We start from the raw sequence: 23,140 nt of genomic DNA, 5'->3' as shown, positions 1-23,140 counted from the left end.
AAATGAAGAAGATCCATACTGACTCTCTCCATGGCCTTCTCCTTTAAACCTCCCAAAGGAAGATCCCACGTTGGCTGTGTCTGAAAGAGAAAATCGGATATCCAGCCATACCCAGGGTTTGCACATTCTGCTAGATCAGAGTTCCCCAAGGTGGTCAACATCAATTCCCAAAGGTCAAAAGGGCTAACCCAGGGAGTGAATAAATGTCTGAGGATCAGTAGATGGCTGATAAATGATGGCAGGCCAATTAGGGTCAATTAATCTTTGGGGATCTCTGTAAAGCTCCATGCCAGTCTCCATGCCAGTCTCCATGCCAGTCTCTAGGCCTGAAGAAGAGGTGGCTAGTGATGAGACAATGTTACTCAGGTTTGGATGGTCAGCTGCCAGTGGGAACAGCCTTGAGTTATTTCTATTATTATGGTAAGTCGTACATTCAGCCTAATGTTTAAACTGGATTCAGCATTTTTATCCAAGGGATGGAATCCTTCCCAAAGGATGAGTTTGATGGCATTAGAGGTATTGTCACAGGATGTAAGTTGTTCTGAGTAAAGCTGCCTTTTGCAATTGACTGGTGGTGATTTTGTCAATGCCAATGTGTCCATGTGATGCTCCAGTTATTATAATTACGGTTCGTTGATAGTCGGCCATACAATTAGACTGAATTTGGCATTTTTATCCACCTATTGAGTTCTTCCCAAGGTTCTGGAATAGGCAAATGTTGACATTTGAGAGTGTTACAGGTATTGTCACAGGATATAAGTTGTTCTGAGTATAGCTGTCTTTTGCAATTGACTGGCAGTAATTTTGTCAAGGTGTGTTCAAGTAGTACTCCAGTTGTTTTGGGATTGAGCCCAAGGCATGTATTGCTAATGACACTAGCTTTGCTTACTATTATTCCTTATATTATTAGTTAAAACAGTATTCCTTAATTTTTATATAATAAATATTTGGGGATTGATGAACAATCTGAAACGTCATGAAGAGGTCAATGAGCTGAGATGTTTGGGGTATTCTGTGTTAGATTAAGCTAAATGGAATTAGGTCATTTGTAAGGATAAAAGGTTGTGGGAAGGTAGCCATTGCCTTAACACCTGAACGTGAATGTTATGTCAAGCTGTCATACAGGTGAGTTTCTTATGGGCCCTAGCATATTATGTGACAGCAGCAGTCCTGCTTATTAATCTCTATTTTAAACTCTGAGTTTGGGTAAGGAAAGAATGAAGAAAAAGAAACCCATATGATGATGCACATCCAGAAGCCACGGGAGAATCAACCCTCCTAAATAAATAAAATAAACATCTATGTACATGAATGTGAATTCATCTCTTATTCTTTTCTTGGTTCAACCCCCATTTTATTGCATTCTTCAGGCTGAGAGTTTTTTCTTGTTTTGTAAAACAGCAATCTGAAAAATAATAGCTGCTCCTGTTAAGAGAGAGAGCACATCCTGCCCAAAATATAAGGAGGATGTCACTGGGCTCATCCAGTTTACTCCCACCCCCCAACATGAAATGACTCCACTGTTGAAATTTCAGATTAGTCTTACCAACTGATGGGCAGACTTGGACAGCTGCAGGGCAATGTAATTCAGAGGCCATCCTTCAATTTTCTCCAAATAACTGACAGACAGCAGTTTTCTAATAATCTGGAGCGTTGCAAGACAAATCTAATAGCCAGAGATTTGGGGGATAGAAGATGGCATTGAGAGAGGAAAAAAATGGTACCTTGTCAGGGTGGAGAACATGCAGCCCTGTCCTCACTCCTACAGCTGCAGTCTCTAATATCTTCCTGAATATATTCATCTCATTTGGTTTCAATTTTTGATATTTTTTTCTATATTTCATTTTAAAGAATTGCAATAAAAAATTAAAACAAAATTTCTATTTCTCTCTCTCTCTATTTTTGCAATTAAAGGCATTAAAGTGTGCTAGGGAAGTTTAATACACCCATTTTATACACCGGTATATACATACATATATACACATGCTACATTTATACATGTATATATACATACACACATATAAATACATACATACATGTATACATGTATATATGTATGTATGTACATACAAATATATATGATGAAATGAATCACTGCCTATTTTGAACACATAATAAAAAGAAGAGACTTGAGAGTTCACAAGGCTACTAATAATTACAAAGTTTTTCACCGGAAAATTGTTATTGACACACATCGGATTTTAGAACTGCCGAAATACATTTTCTCACCAGGGTGCTATCATCAACCAGGACAGCCTTCACCACCTTTACACAAAGCAGCCTCTTGTTCCAAACCTCAGGCACTGAAAAAGACAGGGGCAAAGATGGGAGCTTCTTAACCCGAGATATACAATGTGAAATCCCTGGCTGTTTGTGGCCCTTGTGTGCCACTATAGACTCTAAAAAGTAATGACTTAAATTGGGAAGGAAAGGCAGGGGGGTGGAAATAATTAAATGCTTAACTGGAGAATATATTTAGCCTGTTTAATTCTAGTTAGATGCACAGGTAAATTAAACAAAATCAAATTTAATTCACCTCATAGTCTTACCCGGGGTAATGTCAAAAGGAATCTCCACTTTGATCTTCTGCCTAGAGCAGGGTTTCCCAACCTTGATGACTTTAAGACATGAGGACTTCAACTCCCAGCATAGCTGGCTGGGGAATTCTAGGTGTTGAAGTCCATGTGTCTTAAAGTTGCTACTGTTGGGAAACACTGGCCTAGAGAAATCATTAACCACAAATGTAAAAACTCCTTGGGTTTTGTGTATGGAGATTCTCAGTTGTCCAGGTCATGGTTGTGCCATGATCTGGACAATTGATGACCTCATATATTACTGCCTTTTGGACAACCAAACTTCTGTTTTAGGTGTGGGAGTCTGAATGGATTTCCAGGGGGGGGGAAATGCAGACTACAGGACTCAGGTGACCCTGAAGGCATAGATAAACCTTCAAGTGGCCTCAATGACCCTCAGAAAGAAGGCTAATCACCACACAGCTGACAGGAATATAAATCCTTCCATTCTCCACCCTTCAGACATATCTGAAGAAGTTTCATGGATGAAAAGCGAAATGTCTTCAGGCAAAACAAAGAAATCCCAGTTGAATTTGAAAGAAAGCACCTTTGGGACGTCTCTGGGTTTTTCTGCACTGCAAACTTAAGCTGCCAAGCTCCTGTTCATAAATTGCTTGGGAATGAAGCTGGTTTAAATCCATTTCCATATTTCAACCACTTCATCTGCTTTTGCCTGCATTTTGCCTGGGACACCCATATCACAGCCTCAAGCTGATAAATCGAAATCTGCTTCTGTGTACAGCGCAGCCATGCTAGCAAAGCAAGTGTCATTTTTTTTCCCAGTGGGTGGGGCCCTGTAGTTTTTACAGGTCCCCTTGGGGGGGGGGGAAAGGGCGGCATATAAATAAAATCAACATTCAAATCAACATTTATATGTGTACTTGCTATAGCTTTTGTGTGAGCAGCTCCTCCCTTCATGCCTAAGTGTACGTAACATCTTCCTATCCACAGATAAACAAAAAATCAGAGAAAGAAAATATCATACAATACAATACAATAGCAGAGTTGGAAGGGACCTTGGATGTCTTCTAGTCCTGCCTAGGCAGGAAACCCTATACCATTTCAGACAAATGGTTATCCAACATCTTAAAGACTTCCAGTGTTGGAGCATTCACAACTTCTGGAGGCAAGTTGTTCCACTGATTAATTGTTCTAACTGTCAGGAAATTTCTCCTCAGTTCTAAGTTGCTTCTCTCCTTAATTAGTTTCCACCCATTGCTTCTTGTTCTGCCCTCAAGTGCTTTGGAGAATAGTTTGACTCCCTCTTCTTTGTGGCAACCCCTGAGATATTGGAAGACTGCTATCATGTCTCCCTTAATCCTTCTTTTCATTAAACTAGGCATACCCAGTTCCTGCAACCGTTCTTCATATGTTTTAGCTTCCAGTCCCCTAATCATCTTTGTTGCTCATCTCTGCACTCTTTCTAGAGTCTCCATATCTTTTCTACATTGTGGCGACCAAAACTGGATGCAGTATTCCAAGTGTAGCCTTACCAAGGCATTATAAAGTGGTATTAACACTTCATGTGATCTTGATTCTATGCAGCCTAGAACTGTGTTGGCTTTTTTGGCAGCTGCTGCACACCGCTGGCTCATATTTAAATGGTTGTCCACTAGAATTCCAAGATCCCTCTCACAGTTACTACTATTGAGCAAGGTATCACCTGTACTGTACCTGTGCATTTCATTTTTCTTGCCTAAATGTAGAACCTTATTTTTTTTCACCATTGAATTTCATTTTGTTAGAAAGTGCCCAATGTTCAAGTTTGTCAAGATCCTTCTGTATCTTAAGCCTGTCTTCTGGAGTGTTGGCTATTCCTGCCATCTTGGTGTCATCTGCAAATTTGATGAGTTCCCCATTTATCCTCTCATCCAGATCATTGATGAAGATGTTGAAGAGTACTGGGCCTAAAACAGAGCCTTGACCAAAGCTCTTTTCACTTGTTGTTGGGCTTCCCTAGAGTTGTAATGTTGGCTTGGAGGCCAGACTCTTGGGTAAGATGTTGCAATAAACTCCCTGATAGTGGTTAATTGGGCATATATTTGTGTTTTTTTTACCTTCACATCATATATTCTTTTTGTTCATTGGTTATTTTTTACTTCTTGTTTTCTAAGTGCCCGCTGTCCCCAGGATATGGTAAAAAAATTCAAAATAGTGGTCACAACAAGACAATGGAGACTTTGCTATTTGTAATGTGAGTCGCATAGGCAAAACATATAAAACAATTAGAGTTCTGACTGCACCATTGCAACCACTATCTTCATCTTTTTGACCACATCCTGCAGATACCACTGTAGCCTAGGATTATTTGTGACTAAGGGGACACACAGGTTAAGAAATGAAGAAATGATTGTCTCCTGGGGACAGATATAGATAGATGAGAGAAGAAGAGAAGAGGAACCAGCCAGCCTCAGGACACAGCTGAACTGAAATTTGACCTGGAGATTGCAGCCACAATGTTTAGTTTATAGTTGGGACTGATGCATTTCTGTGTGTGATAGTTTGCACAACAATCAAATTATATGCAGAGCACATCATGAGAAAGACGGGACTAGACAAATCAAAAGTTGAAATTAAGATTGCTGGGAGAAATATCAACAACCTCAGATATGCAGATGATACCACTCTAATGGCAGAAAGTGAAGAGGAACTAAAGAGCCTCTTGATGCGGGTGAAGAAGGAAAGTGTAAAAGTTGGCTTGAAACAACATTAAGACAACTAAAATCATGGCAACCGGCCCTCTCAATTCTTGGCAAATAGATGGGGAAGAAATGGAGGTAGTGACAGATTTTATTTTCCTGGGCTCCAAGATCACCGCAGATGGGGACTGCAGCTAAAAAATTAAAAGACACTTCCTCTGGGGGGCGGGGGGCTATGACAAATGTAGACAGCATACTAAAAAGTAGAGAATCACCCTAACAACAAAAGTGTGTATAGTCAAGGCTATGGTTTTCCCAGTTGCAATGTATGGCTGTGAAAATTGTACCATAAGATAGGCTGAGCGCCAAAGAATTGAGGCCTTTGAACTATGGTGCTGGAGAAGACTCCTGCGAGTCCCTCGGACAGCAAGGCGATCAAAGTGGTCACTCCTAGAGGAGATCAACCCTGACTGCTCTTTGGAAGGCCAGATCCTGAAGATGAAACTCAAATACTTTGGCCACCTAATGAGAAGGAAGGAGTCGCTGGAGAAGAGCCTCATGCTGGGAAAGATTGAGGGCAAAAGAAGAAAGGGACGACAGAGAATAAGATGACTGGATGGAGTCACTGAATAGTAGGTGTGAGCTTAAATAGACTCATTTAAGGATGGTAGAGAACAGGAAGGCCTGGAGGAACATTGTCCATGGGGTCACAATGGGTCGGACATGATTTTACAACTAACAACAACTTAATTGAAGACCTATGAAAAAAATATTCATTTTAATTGTTTCGTAGTTTGTTAGATGGTTTGTGACAAATCTGTTTGTTGCTTTATGGTCTTATATGAGCCTGTAAAATGGGTTAATTTAGGTTGAAGATATGATGTGAACATAACTGTTCAGGGTTCATTTCAAAGCCTGAAGAAGCCACACTATTTTGACATATAGGTAGTCCTTAATGTACAATCACAATTGGGATCAGGATTTCCATTGCTAAGCAAGACAGTTGCTAAGTGAGCCACACCCAGTTTTATAACTTTTTTGCCACAGTTAAGCGAATCACAGAGTTGTTAAGTGAATCTGGCTTCCCCCATAAACTTTGCTTGTTGAAAGCCAACTGGGAAGATCACAAATGGAGATCACATGACTCTGGCATGCCATTGTAAATACATGTCAACTGCCAAGCACCCAATTTTTTTTAATCACATGACCATTGGGATGCTGCAATGGTCATAAGTGCAAGGACCACTTGTGAGTCACTTTTTGTTTTCAATGCAGCTGCAACTTTGAACGGTCACTAAACGAATGGACTTGGGACTTCCTGTCCTGAGCCCAACCACCTTCCTATCCCAGTCCTTACATCGGGCACCAACAATTTCAGACAGCAGTAACAGCACCACCAGGCGGACGTCTTCTTGGCTTTCTTCCAGCTTCCTCAGGAAAAAACGCAGCAGCTCAGAAGGATGTGAACGTGCTGAGGGAGGCAAAAATACAACAGTTGTATCACGGAGGTGGCTTCCTGCCATTTTTTAATTCAATCCTCCAGGTGTTTTAGGGAGTGTTGTGGTGGTAGCCACAAAAATCTGGCCCAACCTTTTGGCTGCTAGGAGATTAGCAGAAGTTTTAAAAAATAAAATAAGAGAGTTTTTTGGGCCATTTTCAGGCCATTTTCTGGTGCTCTGGCGCCCGCAAAGACTAGCTGGCTGGCATGTAAAAGAGAGGCGAGGTGGCGCAGTGGTTAGAGTGCAGTACTGCAGCCACTTCAGCTGACTGCTAAGCTGCAGTTCGGCGGTTCAAATCTCACTGACTCAGGGTTGACTCAGCCTTCCATCCTTCCGAGGTGGGTAAAATGAGGACCCAGACTGTGGGGGCAATATGCTGACTCTGTAAATCGCTTAGAGAGGGCTGAAAGCCCTATGAAGCGGTATATAAGTCTAATTGCTATTGGTATTGCTATATATGTGCCTGCTGGAAACCAAAAGAACAGGTGGCGATGGCACGCGTGCCCACAGAGAGGACTCTGTGTGCCACGTCTGGCACGTGTCAGAGGTGGGTTGCTCCCGGTTTGGCCAGGATCAGGTGAACCGGTAGTAACGGCAGCGGGAGGCTCCGCCCACCCACCCGGATGCTTCTGCACATGCGCAGAAGCGTCGCGAGAGTTCAAGAGCACGTGCAGGAATGAGCCCAAACCAATTGGCAACCCACCTGTGGCACGCGTGCCATATGGTCGTCATCACAATTGTAGGTCGTCTAGCCCAACCCACACACCCCGCCCAAAGAAGGAGGAGGAATAATTTCCCAACTTTGCCCTAGAATGCAGATTTACAACTTGTTCCCAAGGTCACCTCCCCTACTTCTCCACTCCTAAAGCCTTCACCACTTCTGCGAACTTATCCTTCAGACTAAGCTGGGTATTCAGGGCTTAGATTAGCCTCAGAAGCCTTTAGCAGAGCCCACAGACCTCCTACAGTGTCATTAAAATGTAATTTTTTTTAATGTGGCGGGAATATTGTCAGATAAATGGGCAGAAGGGATCTTTCTAGCATTACTTCATTTGAATTCAGTTTAAATGAACATCAAAGAACTGGCTCTTGCCTGTACCTAGTTTTAGGAAGAGCTGTGTGATTTCAGCAGAGTTGTGGCTCTGCCATTGAAGATGTTCCTTTGGCTCTCTGCTGCAGATCTAAAAAAAAAAAAAAGGAAAGGTCAGGCGTTCCTGTTCTTGGGAAGTTGGGAGGACAGAACTCCTTTCGCCCTTCAGCTGCCTTAGTTGGCTAAAGATTTTTTTTAATAAAGTTTTTTGTTAGTTAAACATTAAAAACATTGGACGTAGTGCGACATTTCTGGCATAAAAGTTTCCATATAGTGATTAAATCTTACAACAGTTACATTTTATATCCATTACTTAGGTATCTGTAATCAGTCAGATTACCTGTCCGTTGATCCTTTCTTTTATATAATTACTAATCATACAAATACATATCCTATTCCTACCTACCTATCACATATTCTTAATACCATGTTCTCCAATTCTTAACTTGTTTGTGTGTCAGGCCTGCAATCCTATTCCTTTTAGGATCTTTGGCCTGCCACACTCTCCATTATTTTACTACGCTGTTTCATTAGTGGGGTAATAGGGAGGGGGAATAGTAAGGAGTGGAATGTGTTGTTGTCAAAATAAAACATTCCTTTCTAGAAGCCCAAGGTCACCTCTGCACCTGACCGGAACTAGATGGGTGGAAACGCCAGCGTGACAGTGGAAGATTGGACCATGTGATGGACTTGTGGGTGTGGGGGGCAAGATCATAAACTTTCAACTGGGTGGAAAACCCGAATCTGAAAGCTTCCTGGGTTTTCCACAGATGTGCCAACATGTCTCTCTTAATAAATTGGAATTTTGAGGAAAGCTCTGCCTTGAACTCTGATTTCATTTTGGATGATATTTGGAACGCTGGCATTAACCTGAATCTCCTTTAAAATAAATCACCAGCAACCCTGGCACGGGGTGCTGGCGAGGGGTACTGACACTGTGTTTTTCTGTCCCAGCCTTTTCCCCTCATTTCTTTTTTTAAAAAAATAGAATTTATTTTTATTTTCAAAACAAACACAACACATAAAATCTTCCTTCTTTACATACTGTAGAAAGTGTATCAGTTGGTTACAAAAGGTTTTCGTGCATCTCTTCCATAGTCATCAAGCATAATTCATATTAACTCAAGTATTTTAACTCAGATATTTATACATGTTACCCTTATACCTCCATTTTTATTTGATTATAATTATTTAAATGCCCTTCATCATAAAATATACCAAGATTTAATACATAACCACATACTGGCATTTCATTTAATATTTCTAAACTCCTCCAATAACACTGAATCCTTATGTCCTATTCCAGCTAAACATCCATAATATTTAATAACAAACTTTTCTAATCCTCCTTTCCAAATCACTGTTGGCAATTTTCATCTAGTTTCCTTATGTTATACTCATACATATATATATATAGGTTGTCATCGTTATCCCTCCTTTATTTGATTATATATAGTATCATAACATTTTCCCCCTAATAATCAAAACTTAACTGTATCTAATTTAATTCTTTTTTATGAACCCTTGTATATAATCCAAAAGGATTTCTAATCTTCCTTTCATGGGTATGTTTTCCCCTCATTTCTAACCATCGGTACCATTTGTTCCAGATTTCATGATATTCCATCTCACCCTTGTCTTTGAGCTCTAGAGTCAGTCTGTCCATTTCTGCGCATGTCAGTATCTTCTTTATTATTTCTTGCTCCGAGGGAGTCTCCTTATTTTTCCATTTTTGTGCAAAAGCCAGTCTTGCGGCCGTTAGAATATGCAGCATTAAATATAGTCCACCTTTGGGTTGGCTAAAGATTGATGGGGCTTAGGGGAACACTGATGTTTTTTAGGAAGGCCCTCAAGTCCTGGTGACGTCATCAGGCTTGGGGTTCCCAGCGAATTGATGACATTTTAAGGAGGTTCCCTTATTGTGGTTCACGCGGTTGATATAGTTATTCCGTTGGTGATTTGTATTCTTTATTTTTCATAATATTTAATTTTCAGTAATAACTATTCATATTTTAATATTTTAATATTGATTGTTTTTACAATGGCTGCTTTTACAGGCAGTCCTCGACTTACAACCATTTGTTTAGGGACCATTCAAAGGTGTAAGGGTACTGAAAAAAGTGACTTGTGAGCATGTTTCACACTTACAACTGCTGCAGAATCCCCAGGGTCACATGATCAAAGTTCAGACACTTGGCCGCTGGCATGTATTTATGACGGTTGCAATGTCCCGGGGTCATGTGTGTTAGGAATATAATCTAACGGTTGGGTTGGCAATATATAAATCATGTAACAACGCTGTACCTGTTTCTTTAAATCATACTTTAAAATGTGATTGGTTGCTGTTTTCCTCAATCGGCCATAAGAGGGAGCTAGAAGGACTCCCTCTGTTAGATGCTGGGCTGATCTGATCTGAGTGTTTTTGGAAGCTGGAAGTGCCGTGAGCTATTGTAAGTTTTGCAAGTGTTAGCAAACTTTGAGTACTGAACTGATTATATGATACTGGACTATGTTGTTTCAATTATCCCTTAACTGAAAGACATTGATGACTGACTATCTTATCCATGTATGACTTAGACTGTTTGATGGACTCTGATACCTCTATTTCCACGAAAGTAGAAGCCTATTTAAACTGCAGCGTCTGTATGCTGGTTTGTGTGTTCTCCAACACAGCTCTCACAATGGGGAGCTTACCTAACAATGTGATCATTTTTTGCGACTTCCTGGCAAGCAAAGTCAATAGGGAAGACAGATTCATTGAAGTGTTACTAACTTAACAACTGCAGTGATTCACTTAACAATTGTGGCAAAAAAGGACATAAAATGGGTCAAAACTCACTTAACAACTGTCTTGCTTAGCAATAGAACTTTTGGGCTCAATTGTGGTCATAAGTCAAGGACTACCTGCATATTAATGTTATTATTATTGCTGCTAAAGTTACTTCTGGTGAGATGGGTGGCTATATAAATCTGATAAAGTATAAGGTGTGTGTGTGTGAATGTATTATGTATATTTGGCTTCTGCATCAATTTGCTCAGGGAAACACATATTGTAGTAGTTGCCCATTGTGAGAAAAAATCAATGGATTTGTGCAGAGAATAAAAATCAGTTGGAATGGAAAACATTCTCATTGCCGACTTTAATCTCAGCTTTTCTTTATGAATATTTTTTACATTGCGGAACTGTTCTAAGTCTAAGATTTTACCAAAGGAATTTCATTGGTAAGTAAATAAATAGTGTTTAACAAGAAAAGTGTTACACACATACAAAATTGCAGTCTGTAATTTGTCCCTTCTTACCTGCAGGATCAGATTCTGTGCAAGGGCCCCCACATACATATTAGGGATTGGGTTTTTGTTCACTAGAGAAGCTTCAAGAATCTGGCCCAGGATCTGTAATAAATATGAAAATAATTTTTCATAATTTAGTCTGCAATTTGCTTCTTCTCTGGAAATCCATTCCTACTCCCCAGCCATTCAAAAAACGTTAGTCCCAAATTGTATAGCTAAAAGTTACAGACTACAGGAACCAGGAGCAGAGATAAACTTCCAAGAGTTTCAATGACTCTCTAAAACAAGGGGGTCGAGCAGGCCAGAAGTGTCACACTCAGGCAGTGCCCACCCCATCTCCGTGGAGGGAAAAAAGTCACGATAAGTCACATGATGGCAACTGTGACACGATTGAGTTTGATGACCATGCTCTAAAAGGATGCAAAGGACCAGCTGTCTGCAAGGAGTATAAATCCTTCCGTTCCCCACTATCCTGTCAGAGCTGAAGAAGCTTCTTGGATGAGAAGTGAAACGTCTTCAAAGAAAAAAACAAGCAAGTCCAGTTGCCTCTGGGGGTAAAAAAGCACCCTTGGAACAACCATGGCCTGGATGACGGAGAATCTCTACAGACTTTTAGAGCCAAGGTGGCGCAGTGGTTAAATGCAGCACTGCAGGCTACTGCTAGATCAGCAGGTCAGCGGTTCAAATCTCACCGGCTCAGGGTTGACCCAGCCTTCCATCCTTCCGAGGTGGGTAAAATGAGGACCCAGATTGTTGGGGGCAATATGCTGACTCTCTGTAAACCGCTTAGAGAGGCCTGAAAGGCCTATGAAGCGGTATATAAGTCTACTGCTATTGCTATTATATTGCTATTTTACCTTAGAGATATAAAAAGCTTCGGTGCTGCTGCTGTCGTATTGCAACGAGAGCAAAATGATGTCATCATGGATCTGAGTCTGGAATTCCGTCCTGGGTAGCAGGATGCTCAGCATGGGACTTAAGGCCTTCAGAACTGCTAGCCTGACCTGCCAGGATGGATGGAAGAGAAAGGGTTAATTGTGATTGTTAGGAATATAATCTAACGGTTGGGTTGGCAACATATAAATCATGTAACAATGCTATACCTGTTTCTTTAAATCATACTATAAAATGTGATTGTTTCTGTTTTCCTCAATCGGCCATAAGAGGGAGCCAGAATGGCTGTTGGCTCTCTGTTTGTTAGATGCTGGGCTGATCTGATCGGAGTGTTTTGGAAGCTGGCTATTAGAAAGTGCCATGAGCTATTGAAAGTTTTGCAACTGCTAGCAAACTTTGAGTACTGAACTGATTATATGATACTGGACTATGTTATTTGGATTATCCCTTAACTGAAAGACATTGATGACTGACTGTCTTATCCGTGTATGACTTGGACTGTTTGATGGACTCTGATACCTCTATTCCACGAAAGTAAAAGCCTATTTAAACTGCAGTGTATCTGTATGCTGGTTTGTATATTCTCCAACACCACTCTCAAAACGCTTCTCTGAACGCACTCAGTCTCCCAACAGGGAGCTTACCTAACAGTGATTGTTAATATTTCCCCAAAATTTTTTCACAGATGTCACCTAAGACAACAACGAAATCAGTATTATTTGAAACTCAAAGTTATGTTTATTCAAGGTACCCGCTTAATTAAAAGTGTTATATAATATCAGTATCACTTAACAACGGTCCTGCTTAGCAACCAAAATGTTGGCTCAGAAACTCTGGCATTGAAGCATGCAAGTCTTAAAGCTGTCAAGTTACAAGACCCTTGCACCCTTTAGGGAAAAAAAACCCAGGGGTCTTCAAACCTGACAGCTTTAAGCCTTGCTGACTTCAACTCCCAGAATTCCTCCTCCAGTCATGTTGCAGCAACGTCATCTGCGTGGATCTGCTCCATCTTCGGTTTTTTCACAGGAGGCAGGGCTGCTGCTGAAGATGCCAACGAGCTCCCGCCGCCACTAGAATATGCATTTGTTTAGCATGACATAGAATAGTCTTTCAACCAGAAGTATGGAATAAAAGAGAGACTGATAAATATTAAAAAAAATAAAACCAAAAAGCAGCTATTTATTTGAGTTCTAGATAAACATTTAGTTCAGATTTAATAGTGTTTCAGAGATGTGGCTGTCAGCTATTTGTGTATGTATGTTATTATTATGGAAGGTTAGATGAGATTTCACCAACATTATTCACCCCTGATTAATGCATTCATTCTAATAATCGAGTCTGACTCTGAATTACAAATCTATGTCTGAAGAATCTGGGTTAAGTTTTGGATTGGAAATTTGGGGAACATGAAAGTTTATGCATAATTTTTGTAATTTTTTCATTGGGTCTTAATAATGATTTTTTTCATAGGCTTAACACAGCTCTAATTTTGTCATTAGGAGCAATGTAATATTGGCCATTAATGTATTGTATACAGGTTGCCTTAGAAGGTAATACCTTTTGTATAGTAGGAACTTAAGATAGGCAGACTTCATACAAATAAACAATTGAGAAATATTGTTCCTTTTAAAAAGCAGTGTTAATTGCTGCACGTTTCTCATATTAAGTATATTAGCTCAAGTTCATGTTAGGAAAAACTTTCAGTCTTAAAGGTTTGGTGAGGAGAAATCCAAAAATTCTTTTAAAGAATTTAAATTAAATTTGAGGCTACCTCTGCTTTCGCTCTCCCTCCCTCAGTTGTGCAGCAGCGGCAGCAGCAGCTCTCAGCCTATGGCGGCAGCGTCACGCAGGCTGTGGAAGGAGGAGGAGGAGGAGGAGGAGAAGGGAACCAAAGAGAGGCTTTTACCGGGTCTGCGCCCCACAGCCAGGACCGTCCTTGCCCCTCAAGCCGCGTTTCTTCCTGCAAAGCCCTTCGGGCAACCCGAGAGTTCCGCTTGACGCCAGAAGGGCTTTGCAGGAAGAAACGCGGCTTGAGGCGCAAGGACGGTCCTGGCTGTGGGGCGCAGACCCGGTAAAAGCCTCTCTTCTGTTCCCTCCTCCTCCCCCTCCTTCCACAGCCTGCGTGACGCTGCCGCCGTAGGCTGAGAGCTGCCGCTGAAACAAGTTTGGGGAGGTCCTTTGCGGGCGGCCAGTTCTAGCCGCCTGCAAAGGACTTCCCCACGTTTGCTTTGAAAGAAATCTCTGCGCGGCAGTTAGAAACCTCTGCGCGGGGGTTTCTTGCCATGTGCGCGGCCGCGCAGCCGCGCACCTTAGAGGGAACAGTGGCCTGGAGCACCAGGTACCGTTCCGGTACGGTGCTCTGGAGGGCCCACCCGCCCACTGAAGCTCCTTACCTGTGCTTTAAGCCTTTGGTGCTTCCGTGCACTCGTATGGCGCATACAGTTCCTGTGCGACGCTCCGCCGTGCAGCGGAAATGTTGTGGATGCTTGTGGAAGCATCACAGGCACGTTCGATGCATGTGTGCGCCGCCCGTGTCCATGTGGGTGATGCCGGGGCCGTTCCAACCATACTGGTTGGAACGGAATCCGGAACCCACCACTGGCATGCACAGAAGCATTTTTTAGTACTGCGCATGTGCGTGAAGCTTGCTCGCCCGCAGCGTCCCTGAGTGAACCAGCAGTAGCAGCAGCCAGAACCTACCCCTGCTCTGAAGTGAATGTCATTCAGAGAGTTTTGCCACCTTGCCTTGCTACACAGAATTGAAGGCAGTTCTGGGACAGGGTCATGAGCTCAAGGCAACTCACCTTGGAGTGACTGCCAGGTAACCAGGTGCGAGTGATACAGGCATAAAGTGGCAGAAGGTAGCTGGAGAATTGCTGGACACTGATACGTGGGTAGGAACTCCTTTCCCAGGTCCGAAGGTAGATTTGAATTGCTTTGCATATCTGTTTCAGGGCTTGTATGTAGGGGAAACAGAGAAAGGTGAGGATCTTAGTGGAAGACAACAATTCTGCTTCTCATAAGGAGCTACTCAGTGGGACCTATGGGGAAGCTCAGCCAACTTTTCTTTCAAAGTCTTCAGAACCACAACTGGTCCAGTGCTGAAAAGCAGCTATAGGAAGTTAAAACCCACCCGTCTGCTAGAAAACTGAAATATCCTGGGAAATATTAAGAAGGCAGAATATTATATTTCCCTGTATGTGAAAAGGGCGAAACATGTTTTTAAAGACAAAGTAGCTCCCTGCAGCTCCCTGCCCCCACCATCGTTGTCAATGAGCCATTAAAGCCTGAGCTAGTCTACTTTACATAATAAAGGTAGAATTAGCCTTCTACAGAAACTCACCACATGGACTCTGGGAACTCAACCAAACTTAGACTCAAAACACAGTCTAGAGAGTTGCCCCTGCATGGCCCCATTTGGAGTTCTGACAACCAATCAGAATACTTTTCTTACACAGGAACAGGAAACAGAGAGGTGGGGCTGAACAGAGTATAAAAAAACCAGCAAGCCCCTTCTTTTCTCTCTTTTCTTCTTCACCCAACATCTTGAAGCATGTGATCGCCTTTTCTATTCAGGACTCAAGCCATGTGGCCCAGTCCACCATTAAACCATCTTTCCAAGCAGCTTCCATGTTTTCAGTGTCTTTTTCCCACTTGGAGCTGAACCCAGAAGGACTTTTCTTCCAACACAGCAAAGACACTTCCGCTTGAAAGATCCGATCCGGGTCCACTTCTGCTTAGCCCTAACTGGCTTGTTTGAATTTGGCTTAGGGTGTTGTATGAACAAATTTTCATTTGTCAACCACTCAACTCACATTTTTCTCTGTTTTTCATTTCTTAGGGGCTTCATTCACACAACGCATTTAAACATCATCTCCTTTTAATGATCTCATAATACCTTGCAGGGTAGAGCCTGGGCAAGTGAATGGAGCTGAGTGTTTATTGGCCAGATGCCCTTCTTGTCGCCAGTGCGGAGTTTTGTTCTGCAGATATATTCTCATTGTGCCCAGAGAGAGAAATATCTGCCTCGAGTTAGGATCAAATTCACAGCCCCCTGATTGTGAGGGGAAAGCTCCACCTCTCGGCCACTGCACCACTCACACAACACACTTAAACAGAACAATTAACATTCAAAATGCTTGACTCATGGGGGTTTGGGCCTTTGTGTGATTCCCGGAGCTGCCAGCCAAAGAGTTGGAAAGTTTGTGATGGGGAAGCATGAATCAGTTCTGGAAGCTTCACCTGTGCAGAGGGCCCAGCGCCTCCTGGCATCCTCAATTCTACGTGTGACTGTCTGCATGGTGGTTAGGGTGATGCCAAAGAAGGGGACACAGTGGTACACTAAGGGGAGGAAAAGAAAGAAAGGGAGGGAGGGAAGGAGAGAAAGAGCTTGTCAAAAGAGAAGTGTTGATCATTTTAGAAATCTGAAACTCTGAAATAGCAATAGCAATAGCAATAGCAGTAGACTTATATACTGCTTCATAGGGCTTTCAGCCCTCTCTAAGCGGTTTACAGAGAGTCAGCATATTGCCCCCAACAATCTGGGTCCTCATTTTACCCACCTCGGAAGGATGGAAGGCTGAGTCAACCCTGAGCCGGTGAGATTTGAACCGCTGAACTGCTGATCTAGCAGTAGCCTGCAGTGCTGCATTTAACCACTGCGCCACCTCGGCTCTTATTATAAATTCCCATGAAATGGGAATTTATCAAAAAACAAAGATTGTTGAGCAATTCTTTGGGAAAAGTCATGAGCTACTTTTGACTTCTACGTTACAGACTATTCCCATATCGAGGGCAAGACAAGAGCAAAGTACCATTTTTATAAAGTCTAAATTGCAGGTAGTCCTCGACTTACAACATGACTGTTCAAAATTACCGCAGCACTGAAAAAAGTGGCTTGTGACTGTTTTCACACTTATGGCGGTTACAGCGTCCCCATGGTCGTGTGATCAAAACACAGGCGCTTTGCAACTGGTTCATTTTTATGACAGTCACAGCGTCCTTGGGTCATGTGATCACCTTTCCCAGCTGTCTGACAGGCAAAGCCAATGGGGAAGCCAGAGCCACTTAATAACCATGTTACTAATTTAACAACTGCAATGATTCACTTAACAACTGTGCCAAGAAAGTTCGTTAAGTGGGACAAAAGTCCCACTTTAAAAAAAAAGTCACCTAACCAATGTCTCACTTAGCAACAGAAATGTTGGGCTCAACTGTGGTCGTAAATGGAGGACTACCTATATGTCCCTCTAAGACAGTGTTTCTCAACCTTGGTGACTTTAAGTCCTGTGGACTTCAACTCCCAGAATTCCCCAGCCAGCTATGCTGCATAGCTGGCTGGGGAATTCTGGGAGTTGAAGTCCACAGGACTTAAAGTCACCAAGGTTGAGAAACACTGCTCTAAGACAAGAACGGGACATCTGGATGCCAGTTCTGATACGAGTCCTGATGTGTTTGGATTGGGGACAGAAGCAGACGCTTTCCACTCTCACCCACTCCCAGCTACAACCTACCATTCATGGTTGTGACTTTGCCCAAAGTGAGGAGAGTGAACTCATCAGGCTGGCCGAAAGGCTTGAGGTGCCTCTGAAGCTCATTCATGATGACACTGAAATGTCGGCGAGCAAAACTGGCCAGGGCATTGCTGACAGCCACCTGGAGCTCCCAAGGCACCTCCTGTCAAAAAAAAGAATGAGGTCCAAGACTATATTATGTGTTCGAATAATACAGCTTATTCAAATACAGCTTATATCTGTGATGGGGAACCTATGGCACATGTGCCAGAGGTAGCACGCAGAGACGTCTCAGTGGGCACGTGCGCCATCGCCAGCTGCTGTTCTGGTTTCCAGTGCACACATCCAGAGCTGGTCTTCAGGGGTGCCGGAGCGCAGGAAACTGGCCTGAAAATTAACCCCAAACAGCCAAAAAACAGGCAGTTTTTGAGGACAGTTTGGGGTCATTTTCAGGCCATTTTCCAGGCCAAAAACACCCTGAAAAATGGTCTGAAAACACCCCAAAATCAGGCATGCGTGCACCAGCCAGATGTTCTTCGGGTTTCCGGTGCTGCGGCATGTGCAAAAACAAGCTGGACGGCATGTATGTGCGTGCCGGAAACCTGAAGACCAGGTTTCTGGCATGCGCCGGCCAGCTGGTCTTTGGTTTTCCGGTGCTGCGGCACATGCACATGTACGCATATTCCGGTTTGGGCACTTGGTCCCAAAAAGGTTCGTCATCACAGGCTTACATTGTTCCTGCTTACCAACAGAGATGCTCTCAGCTGCTTCAAGGCTGTGAGAACGAAGCTGCAGGCAGGCTCCACCTCCAGGCCACGCTCCAGCATCGCCCGAAGGCTGCGGTAGATGGCCACCTTCTCCCAGACAGAGCCCTGCAAGTGGGGAGAGAGACCGTTTCTGCATAGGGATGGAACGAAGCACTGATTCATGGACACAACAAAGAGTCAGAACACAGCAAATTGCAGGGTCAGAAGCTGGCATTCTGTGATTAAAAAGCGGGGGCAGAATAGAGAGATCCTTTTCTACTGACCAGTGGTGAGATTATTTTTTTTAACTACCAGTTCTGTAGGTGTGGTGTGGGTTGGTGGGAGTGGCTTGGTGGGCGTGGCAGGGAAAGGATACTGCAAAATCCCCATTTCCACCCCACTCTAGGGGAAGGATACAGTAAAATCTTCCTTTCCACCCCACCCCACTGTTCTGACCCCCCCCCCCTCGTCCCACACCAACACACACTCCGAGCCAAAGATAAGTTACGGCATTTAATTAACAGACAGACAGGTCCTTGGCAGCAAACCGGCACAGACAAGCCTGGGCAGCAATCCAGCACAGATAAAGCTTGGCAGCAATCCAGCCTGCTAAGTTCACAATAATGTCCTCCGACATTAGTTCCTGCGTTGACTTCTGCAAGAAGGGTGTGTGCACAAGCAGTCCTTTTATAGTCTGGAGAGGAGCCTAATGACCACCAGCTGAGTGCAATTACCTCCTGTACTTGCGCAACTGTTCCTGATACCTATTAACTCTTCGGTGCCGGGCATCCAGGAACAATTCACTGCTGACCTCAGGCTCACACTCCCTTGTCTCCTCCCCACTGGTCCAAGGCTCAGGCACCTCCTGGTGGCCAACCAGCCTCTCTGCACCCTGCTCAGAGTCAGAACCCTGTCCAGGGTCCTCCATATCCTCCAGAGCCGACTCATAGGGCCCCTCGCTGTCGGAGTCTGGTGGCAGCTCCAACGGCTCCTGCTGGGCCACAACACCCCACTAACCTGCTTTCCAGCTCCGTTCTTCTGTGCAGGGCAACAGAAGAAGACCCAGCCAATCAGCTGGGACTAGGGAGGCAGCGAATAGATGGGGGTGAAGCCAGCCATAGGTGGTATTTGCCGGTTCTCCGAACTACTCAAAATTTCTGCTAGCGGTTCACCAGAACTGGTCAGAACTGTCTGAATACCACCTCTGCTACTCACCCCGCAGTGCTGTTTCTGAGTAGTCTAGAGTCTAGACCAGGGGTGTCAAACTCAAGGCCCGTGGGCCAGATCCAGCCCATGGAGTGCTTAGATCTGGCTCGTGGGGCCGGCCTGGAAACAGTAAAAGACCAACCCATGGTGCCTCTGCCAGTGAAAACAGAGCTCGGGGGCACATGTGCTCCATTTTCGCTAGCAGAGGGTTATCAAAACAAACTAAAAACAAAACAAAAGGATAAATGTTTGAGGATGCAAGAAGGGACAGGTGTTCTGACCTAGGCTTCACAAAATCACAAAGCAGATTCCTTGTCAGCCCCTTTTTATTAAGCTAATGTGAATGCGTCTCATTCACATCCAGCAACTTCCTGACAAACAGTGTTTCAAGGTTGAATTTGTAACCACAGACCTTATCAGGCTTGGAGACCTGCTAGGCCGATATTTTCCAAAAGAAATGCTGTACAAGAAAATAATTGGTAAGGAGTCTTTGAGAGTCACGAGCCAATCTTCAAACTAATTAATTGAACTAATTGCCTCCTGCAAACTCCACTCTCCTTTCGCTCCTCTTTACTCCCAAGTTGGCCCTTGTTCCTTAACTGTTTCCTTCTCCTGGCAGCTCTGCACATGGGCAAATTGGGAAGAGGCTCCAGCGGTTCTTCTGCACCCCTGATAACCGACTCTGAAGGCAGCTGATAACTATCCGACAGCCCTGGTCCCATCTCTGCCTCTGAAGCAGATCCCTCATCAGAGCCTTCCCCAAACTCCAGGAGTGGCCCATGTTCCTCCCCAATCTCCTCACTGTCTGAGCCTACCACCAGCTTTGCTGGCAGACCATGACAACAGGAAAGGAGGAAGGGAAAGGGAAAGACAAAGAAAAAGAAGAAAAGAGTGGAAGAAAGTAAGTAAGGAAAAATAAGGAAAGAGGGGAAGGAAGAAGAAATTAGAATGAAAAGGATGTCAGCGTTCCAAATATCATGCAGAATTAAATCAGAGTCCAAGGCAGAGCTATCCTTAAAGTTCCAATTTAATAAGACAGACATGTTGGCAACGAACTGTGGAATCCCAAATCTAAAGCTTCCGGGGATTCCACCCAGTTGAAAGTTCATCCCCACATCCATAAATCCATCACATGGTCCAATCTTCTCCGGCCACACTGGCATCTCCACCCAGCTGGTTCCGGTCAGGTGCAGAGGTGTAGAGACAAAAGATGACCTTGAGCTTCTAGAAAGGAATGACGACAACACATTCCACAATTCTACTCCTTTCTATTCCCACTCCCAATTACTACACGAATGAAACAGCATAATGAAATAATAAGAGTGTGTGGCAGGCCAAAAATCTTTAAAAGGAATATAACTGCAGGCCTGACAGAGGGAAGGAAAAAGAAGAAAAGGAAAGAAGGGAGGGAGGGAGAGGGAGGAAGATTATAATGAGAGTGAGGGAGGGTCTCAGGGAAATCTTGTCTTAGCACTTGGCTACCACAGGCGACCCCAACATGAGTCGTGCCATGCCCACCATGGCCATGCTCCCCCCCCAGCCCTCCGAGGTCAAACACAACCCTGATGCAGCCCTCAATGAAATCGAGTTTGACACCCCTGATCTAGACTGCAGAAAGCTCTAGGCCTTGGTGGAGCCCTGGCTTCACTGAATATAATCCAGAGCTTCAAAGAGCAATTTTCCATACCTCATCCTGTTGGAGGATCGTCATGAGTGCTGGCATCACAACAGCTGGCTGGCTACGAGCTGCATGTACAATATGAAATACTAGATCCTTTGGGTTGGTTTCTTCTGGGAATTGCAACAGTTGATGGATGGAGCAGAGATGTCCTGGGCAAAAGTCGCAAAATTATGTAGGTAAAACAATAACATGCCCTTGGTTTCACGGGGGAAAGTGCTGTGTGCAGTTTGATACTTGTTCATCTGCACTTATTTGTATTTTTAAATAAGTGTTTTAATTAAAAAGTAAACTTTTAATTAAAAATTGAGTTGAACATTGAAAAGTAACAGGGAGACTACTCAGTTAGGAGTAGTGTTAAGGCACTAGGTTAGAAACTGGGAGACTGTGAATTCTAGTCCTGCCTTAAGCACAAATCCAAACCAGATCACTTTGGGCTGGTCATTAAATAGCATGTAATGGCAAATGCGGTATTGGGACGTGGTGGCTCAGTGGCTAAGACATTGAGCTTGTCGATCAGGAAGGTTGGCAGTTCGGCAGTTACTTGTCCCAGATTCTTGCCAACCTAGCAGTTTGAAAGCATGTAAAAATGCAAGTAGAAAAATAGGGACCACCTTTGATGGGAAGGTAACAGAGCCTCCCTGTGCCTTCGGCGTTTAGTCGTGCCGGCCACATGACCACAGAGACATCTTCAGATAGCGCTGGCTCTTTGGCTTTGAAACGGAGATGAGCACCTCTCCCTAGAGTCGGGAATGACTAGCACATATGCGCAAGGGAAACCTTTACCTTAATGATAAACCACTTCTGAAATCTTGTTGAGAAAACTGCAGGGAATCTAGGCAGTCACTAGGAATCAACAGACTCATGCACACGCATGCATGCACACACTCTCTCTCACACACACACAGGAGATTGGTATGCCAAAAAAAATCTTTATATTCCAAAATACTTCTAGACCACAAATTGGTTCACAAATGTTAGGAAATAAAAATGGCAGACAGCTATAGCATAAGAATGCCCTGTTTTGTAGAAAAAGGACAAAAGCAAATAGGGGCACGAAATATTCTTTACATTTGATGTCCTGCTACAAAGTCTATTACACATTATATTTAGTATTTATTGCATTTATTTACATTGCCCTGAACATGTAAGTCTTACCTCCACTTGATGGTGCTCCCTCATCAGCCATATGCTCATACTGCTTCTGTTTCGTGTTTTCTGTCCAATGGTGAAAAAAGCAGTGATTGTGGTTTGCATCCACCCTCCCCAGCTCACCTCCCATTCTTATGGTGGCGATGCAATTATCTTTCTCTTGCAGAATATGACAAGTCTTTATGCCATTGTCTTAGCTCAAGTGTGAACCAGACCAGCATAACAAACAACGTAATGGCTTCTTTGTTGGGTATAGAGTTGCATTTTGACAACTTGGAATTAGGCTGTACCATGGGGTATAAAGAAAGCCAAGCACCAGCCTGAATATGTTGTCAAACCTCAAAGAATCAAGTTTCAGAATTGGCAAATGACAGGGCAGAGAAATAGTATAAACCCACCCACCCCCCTCCCACCTAGCAAGTTTCTTGCAGGGATCCCCCATCCAGCTCACTTTGTCCTGGGTTGAATTTTTAGATCTTGCATTGATCATTCCCAAAGACAGAGAAGTCCTAAAAAGTGGCTGATGACTGAGATGGGCCAGGAACAGTGTGTCCCAGAGACAAGTTCCAGTTGACCTTGGTTAATGGAACAGCAACCTTCACAGAGCTCTGTGACATCACTGGAAACGTGGGAGCCTTTGGCTTATTGATATGAACTGAGTCAAGAAAGAGAGTCCAGCAAAGAAATTGGAACAGGATTCACATCTTAATATAGAAGATTCTTAAAGTGAATATAAAGATAAAACCAGAGACTTTTCTTTTGGGCTTCATGGATAAAGAACTTGGAAAAAAAACAACTTTGATGTTATATATGCTGACAGCAAGAATACTTTATGCACAAAAATAGGATACATTTAACC

The 23,140-nt window shown here is 43.4% G+C and overlaps 1 protein-coding gene across 1 annotated transcript; it reads right to left on the bottom strand.

The window, feature by feature from the left end:
* Positions 1 to 6,465: 6,465 nt before the first annotated feature.
* On the bottom strand, positions 6,466 to 22,318 carry LOC148044880 (maestro heat-like repeat-containing protein family member 2A). Its single transcript, XM_087718005.1, is given in 11 exon segments — positions 6,466 to 6,683; positions 7,811 to 7,892; positions 11,102 to 11,194; positions 11,950 to 12,096; positions 14,791 to 14,951; positions 14,954 to 15,013; positions 16,229 to 16,327; positions 17,500 to 17,662; positions 18,246 to 18,371; positions 21,139 to 21,281; positions 22,288 to 22,318. Coding segments are annotated over 11 exon segments (1,323 nt in total).
* Between the last annotated feature and the right edge of the window lie 822 nt (positions 22,319 to 23,140).

The sequence above is a fragment of the Thamnophis sirtalis genome, unplaced genomic scaffold (assembly GCF_051295495.1).
Source record: "Thamnophis sirtalis isolate CommonGarterSnake01/CBP01778 unplaced genomic scaffold, rThaSir2_p1.2 scaffold_6, whole genome shotgun sequence".
NCBI classification, from domain to species: Eukaryota; Metazoa; Chordata; class Lepidosauria; order Squamata; family Natricidae; genus Thamnophis; species Thamnophis sirtalis.
Note: the sequence above shows the minus strand (reverse complement) of the source record. Positions and strands in the feature narration are given on the sequence as shown.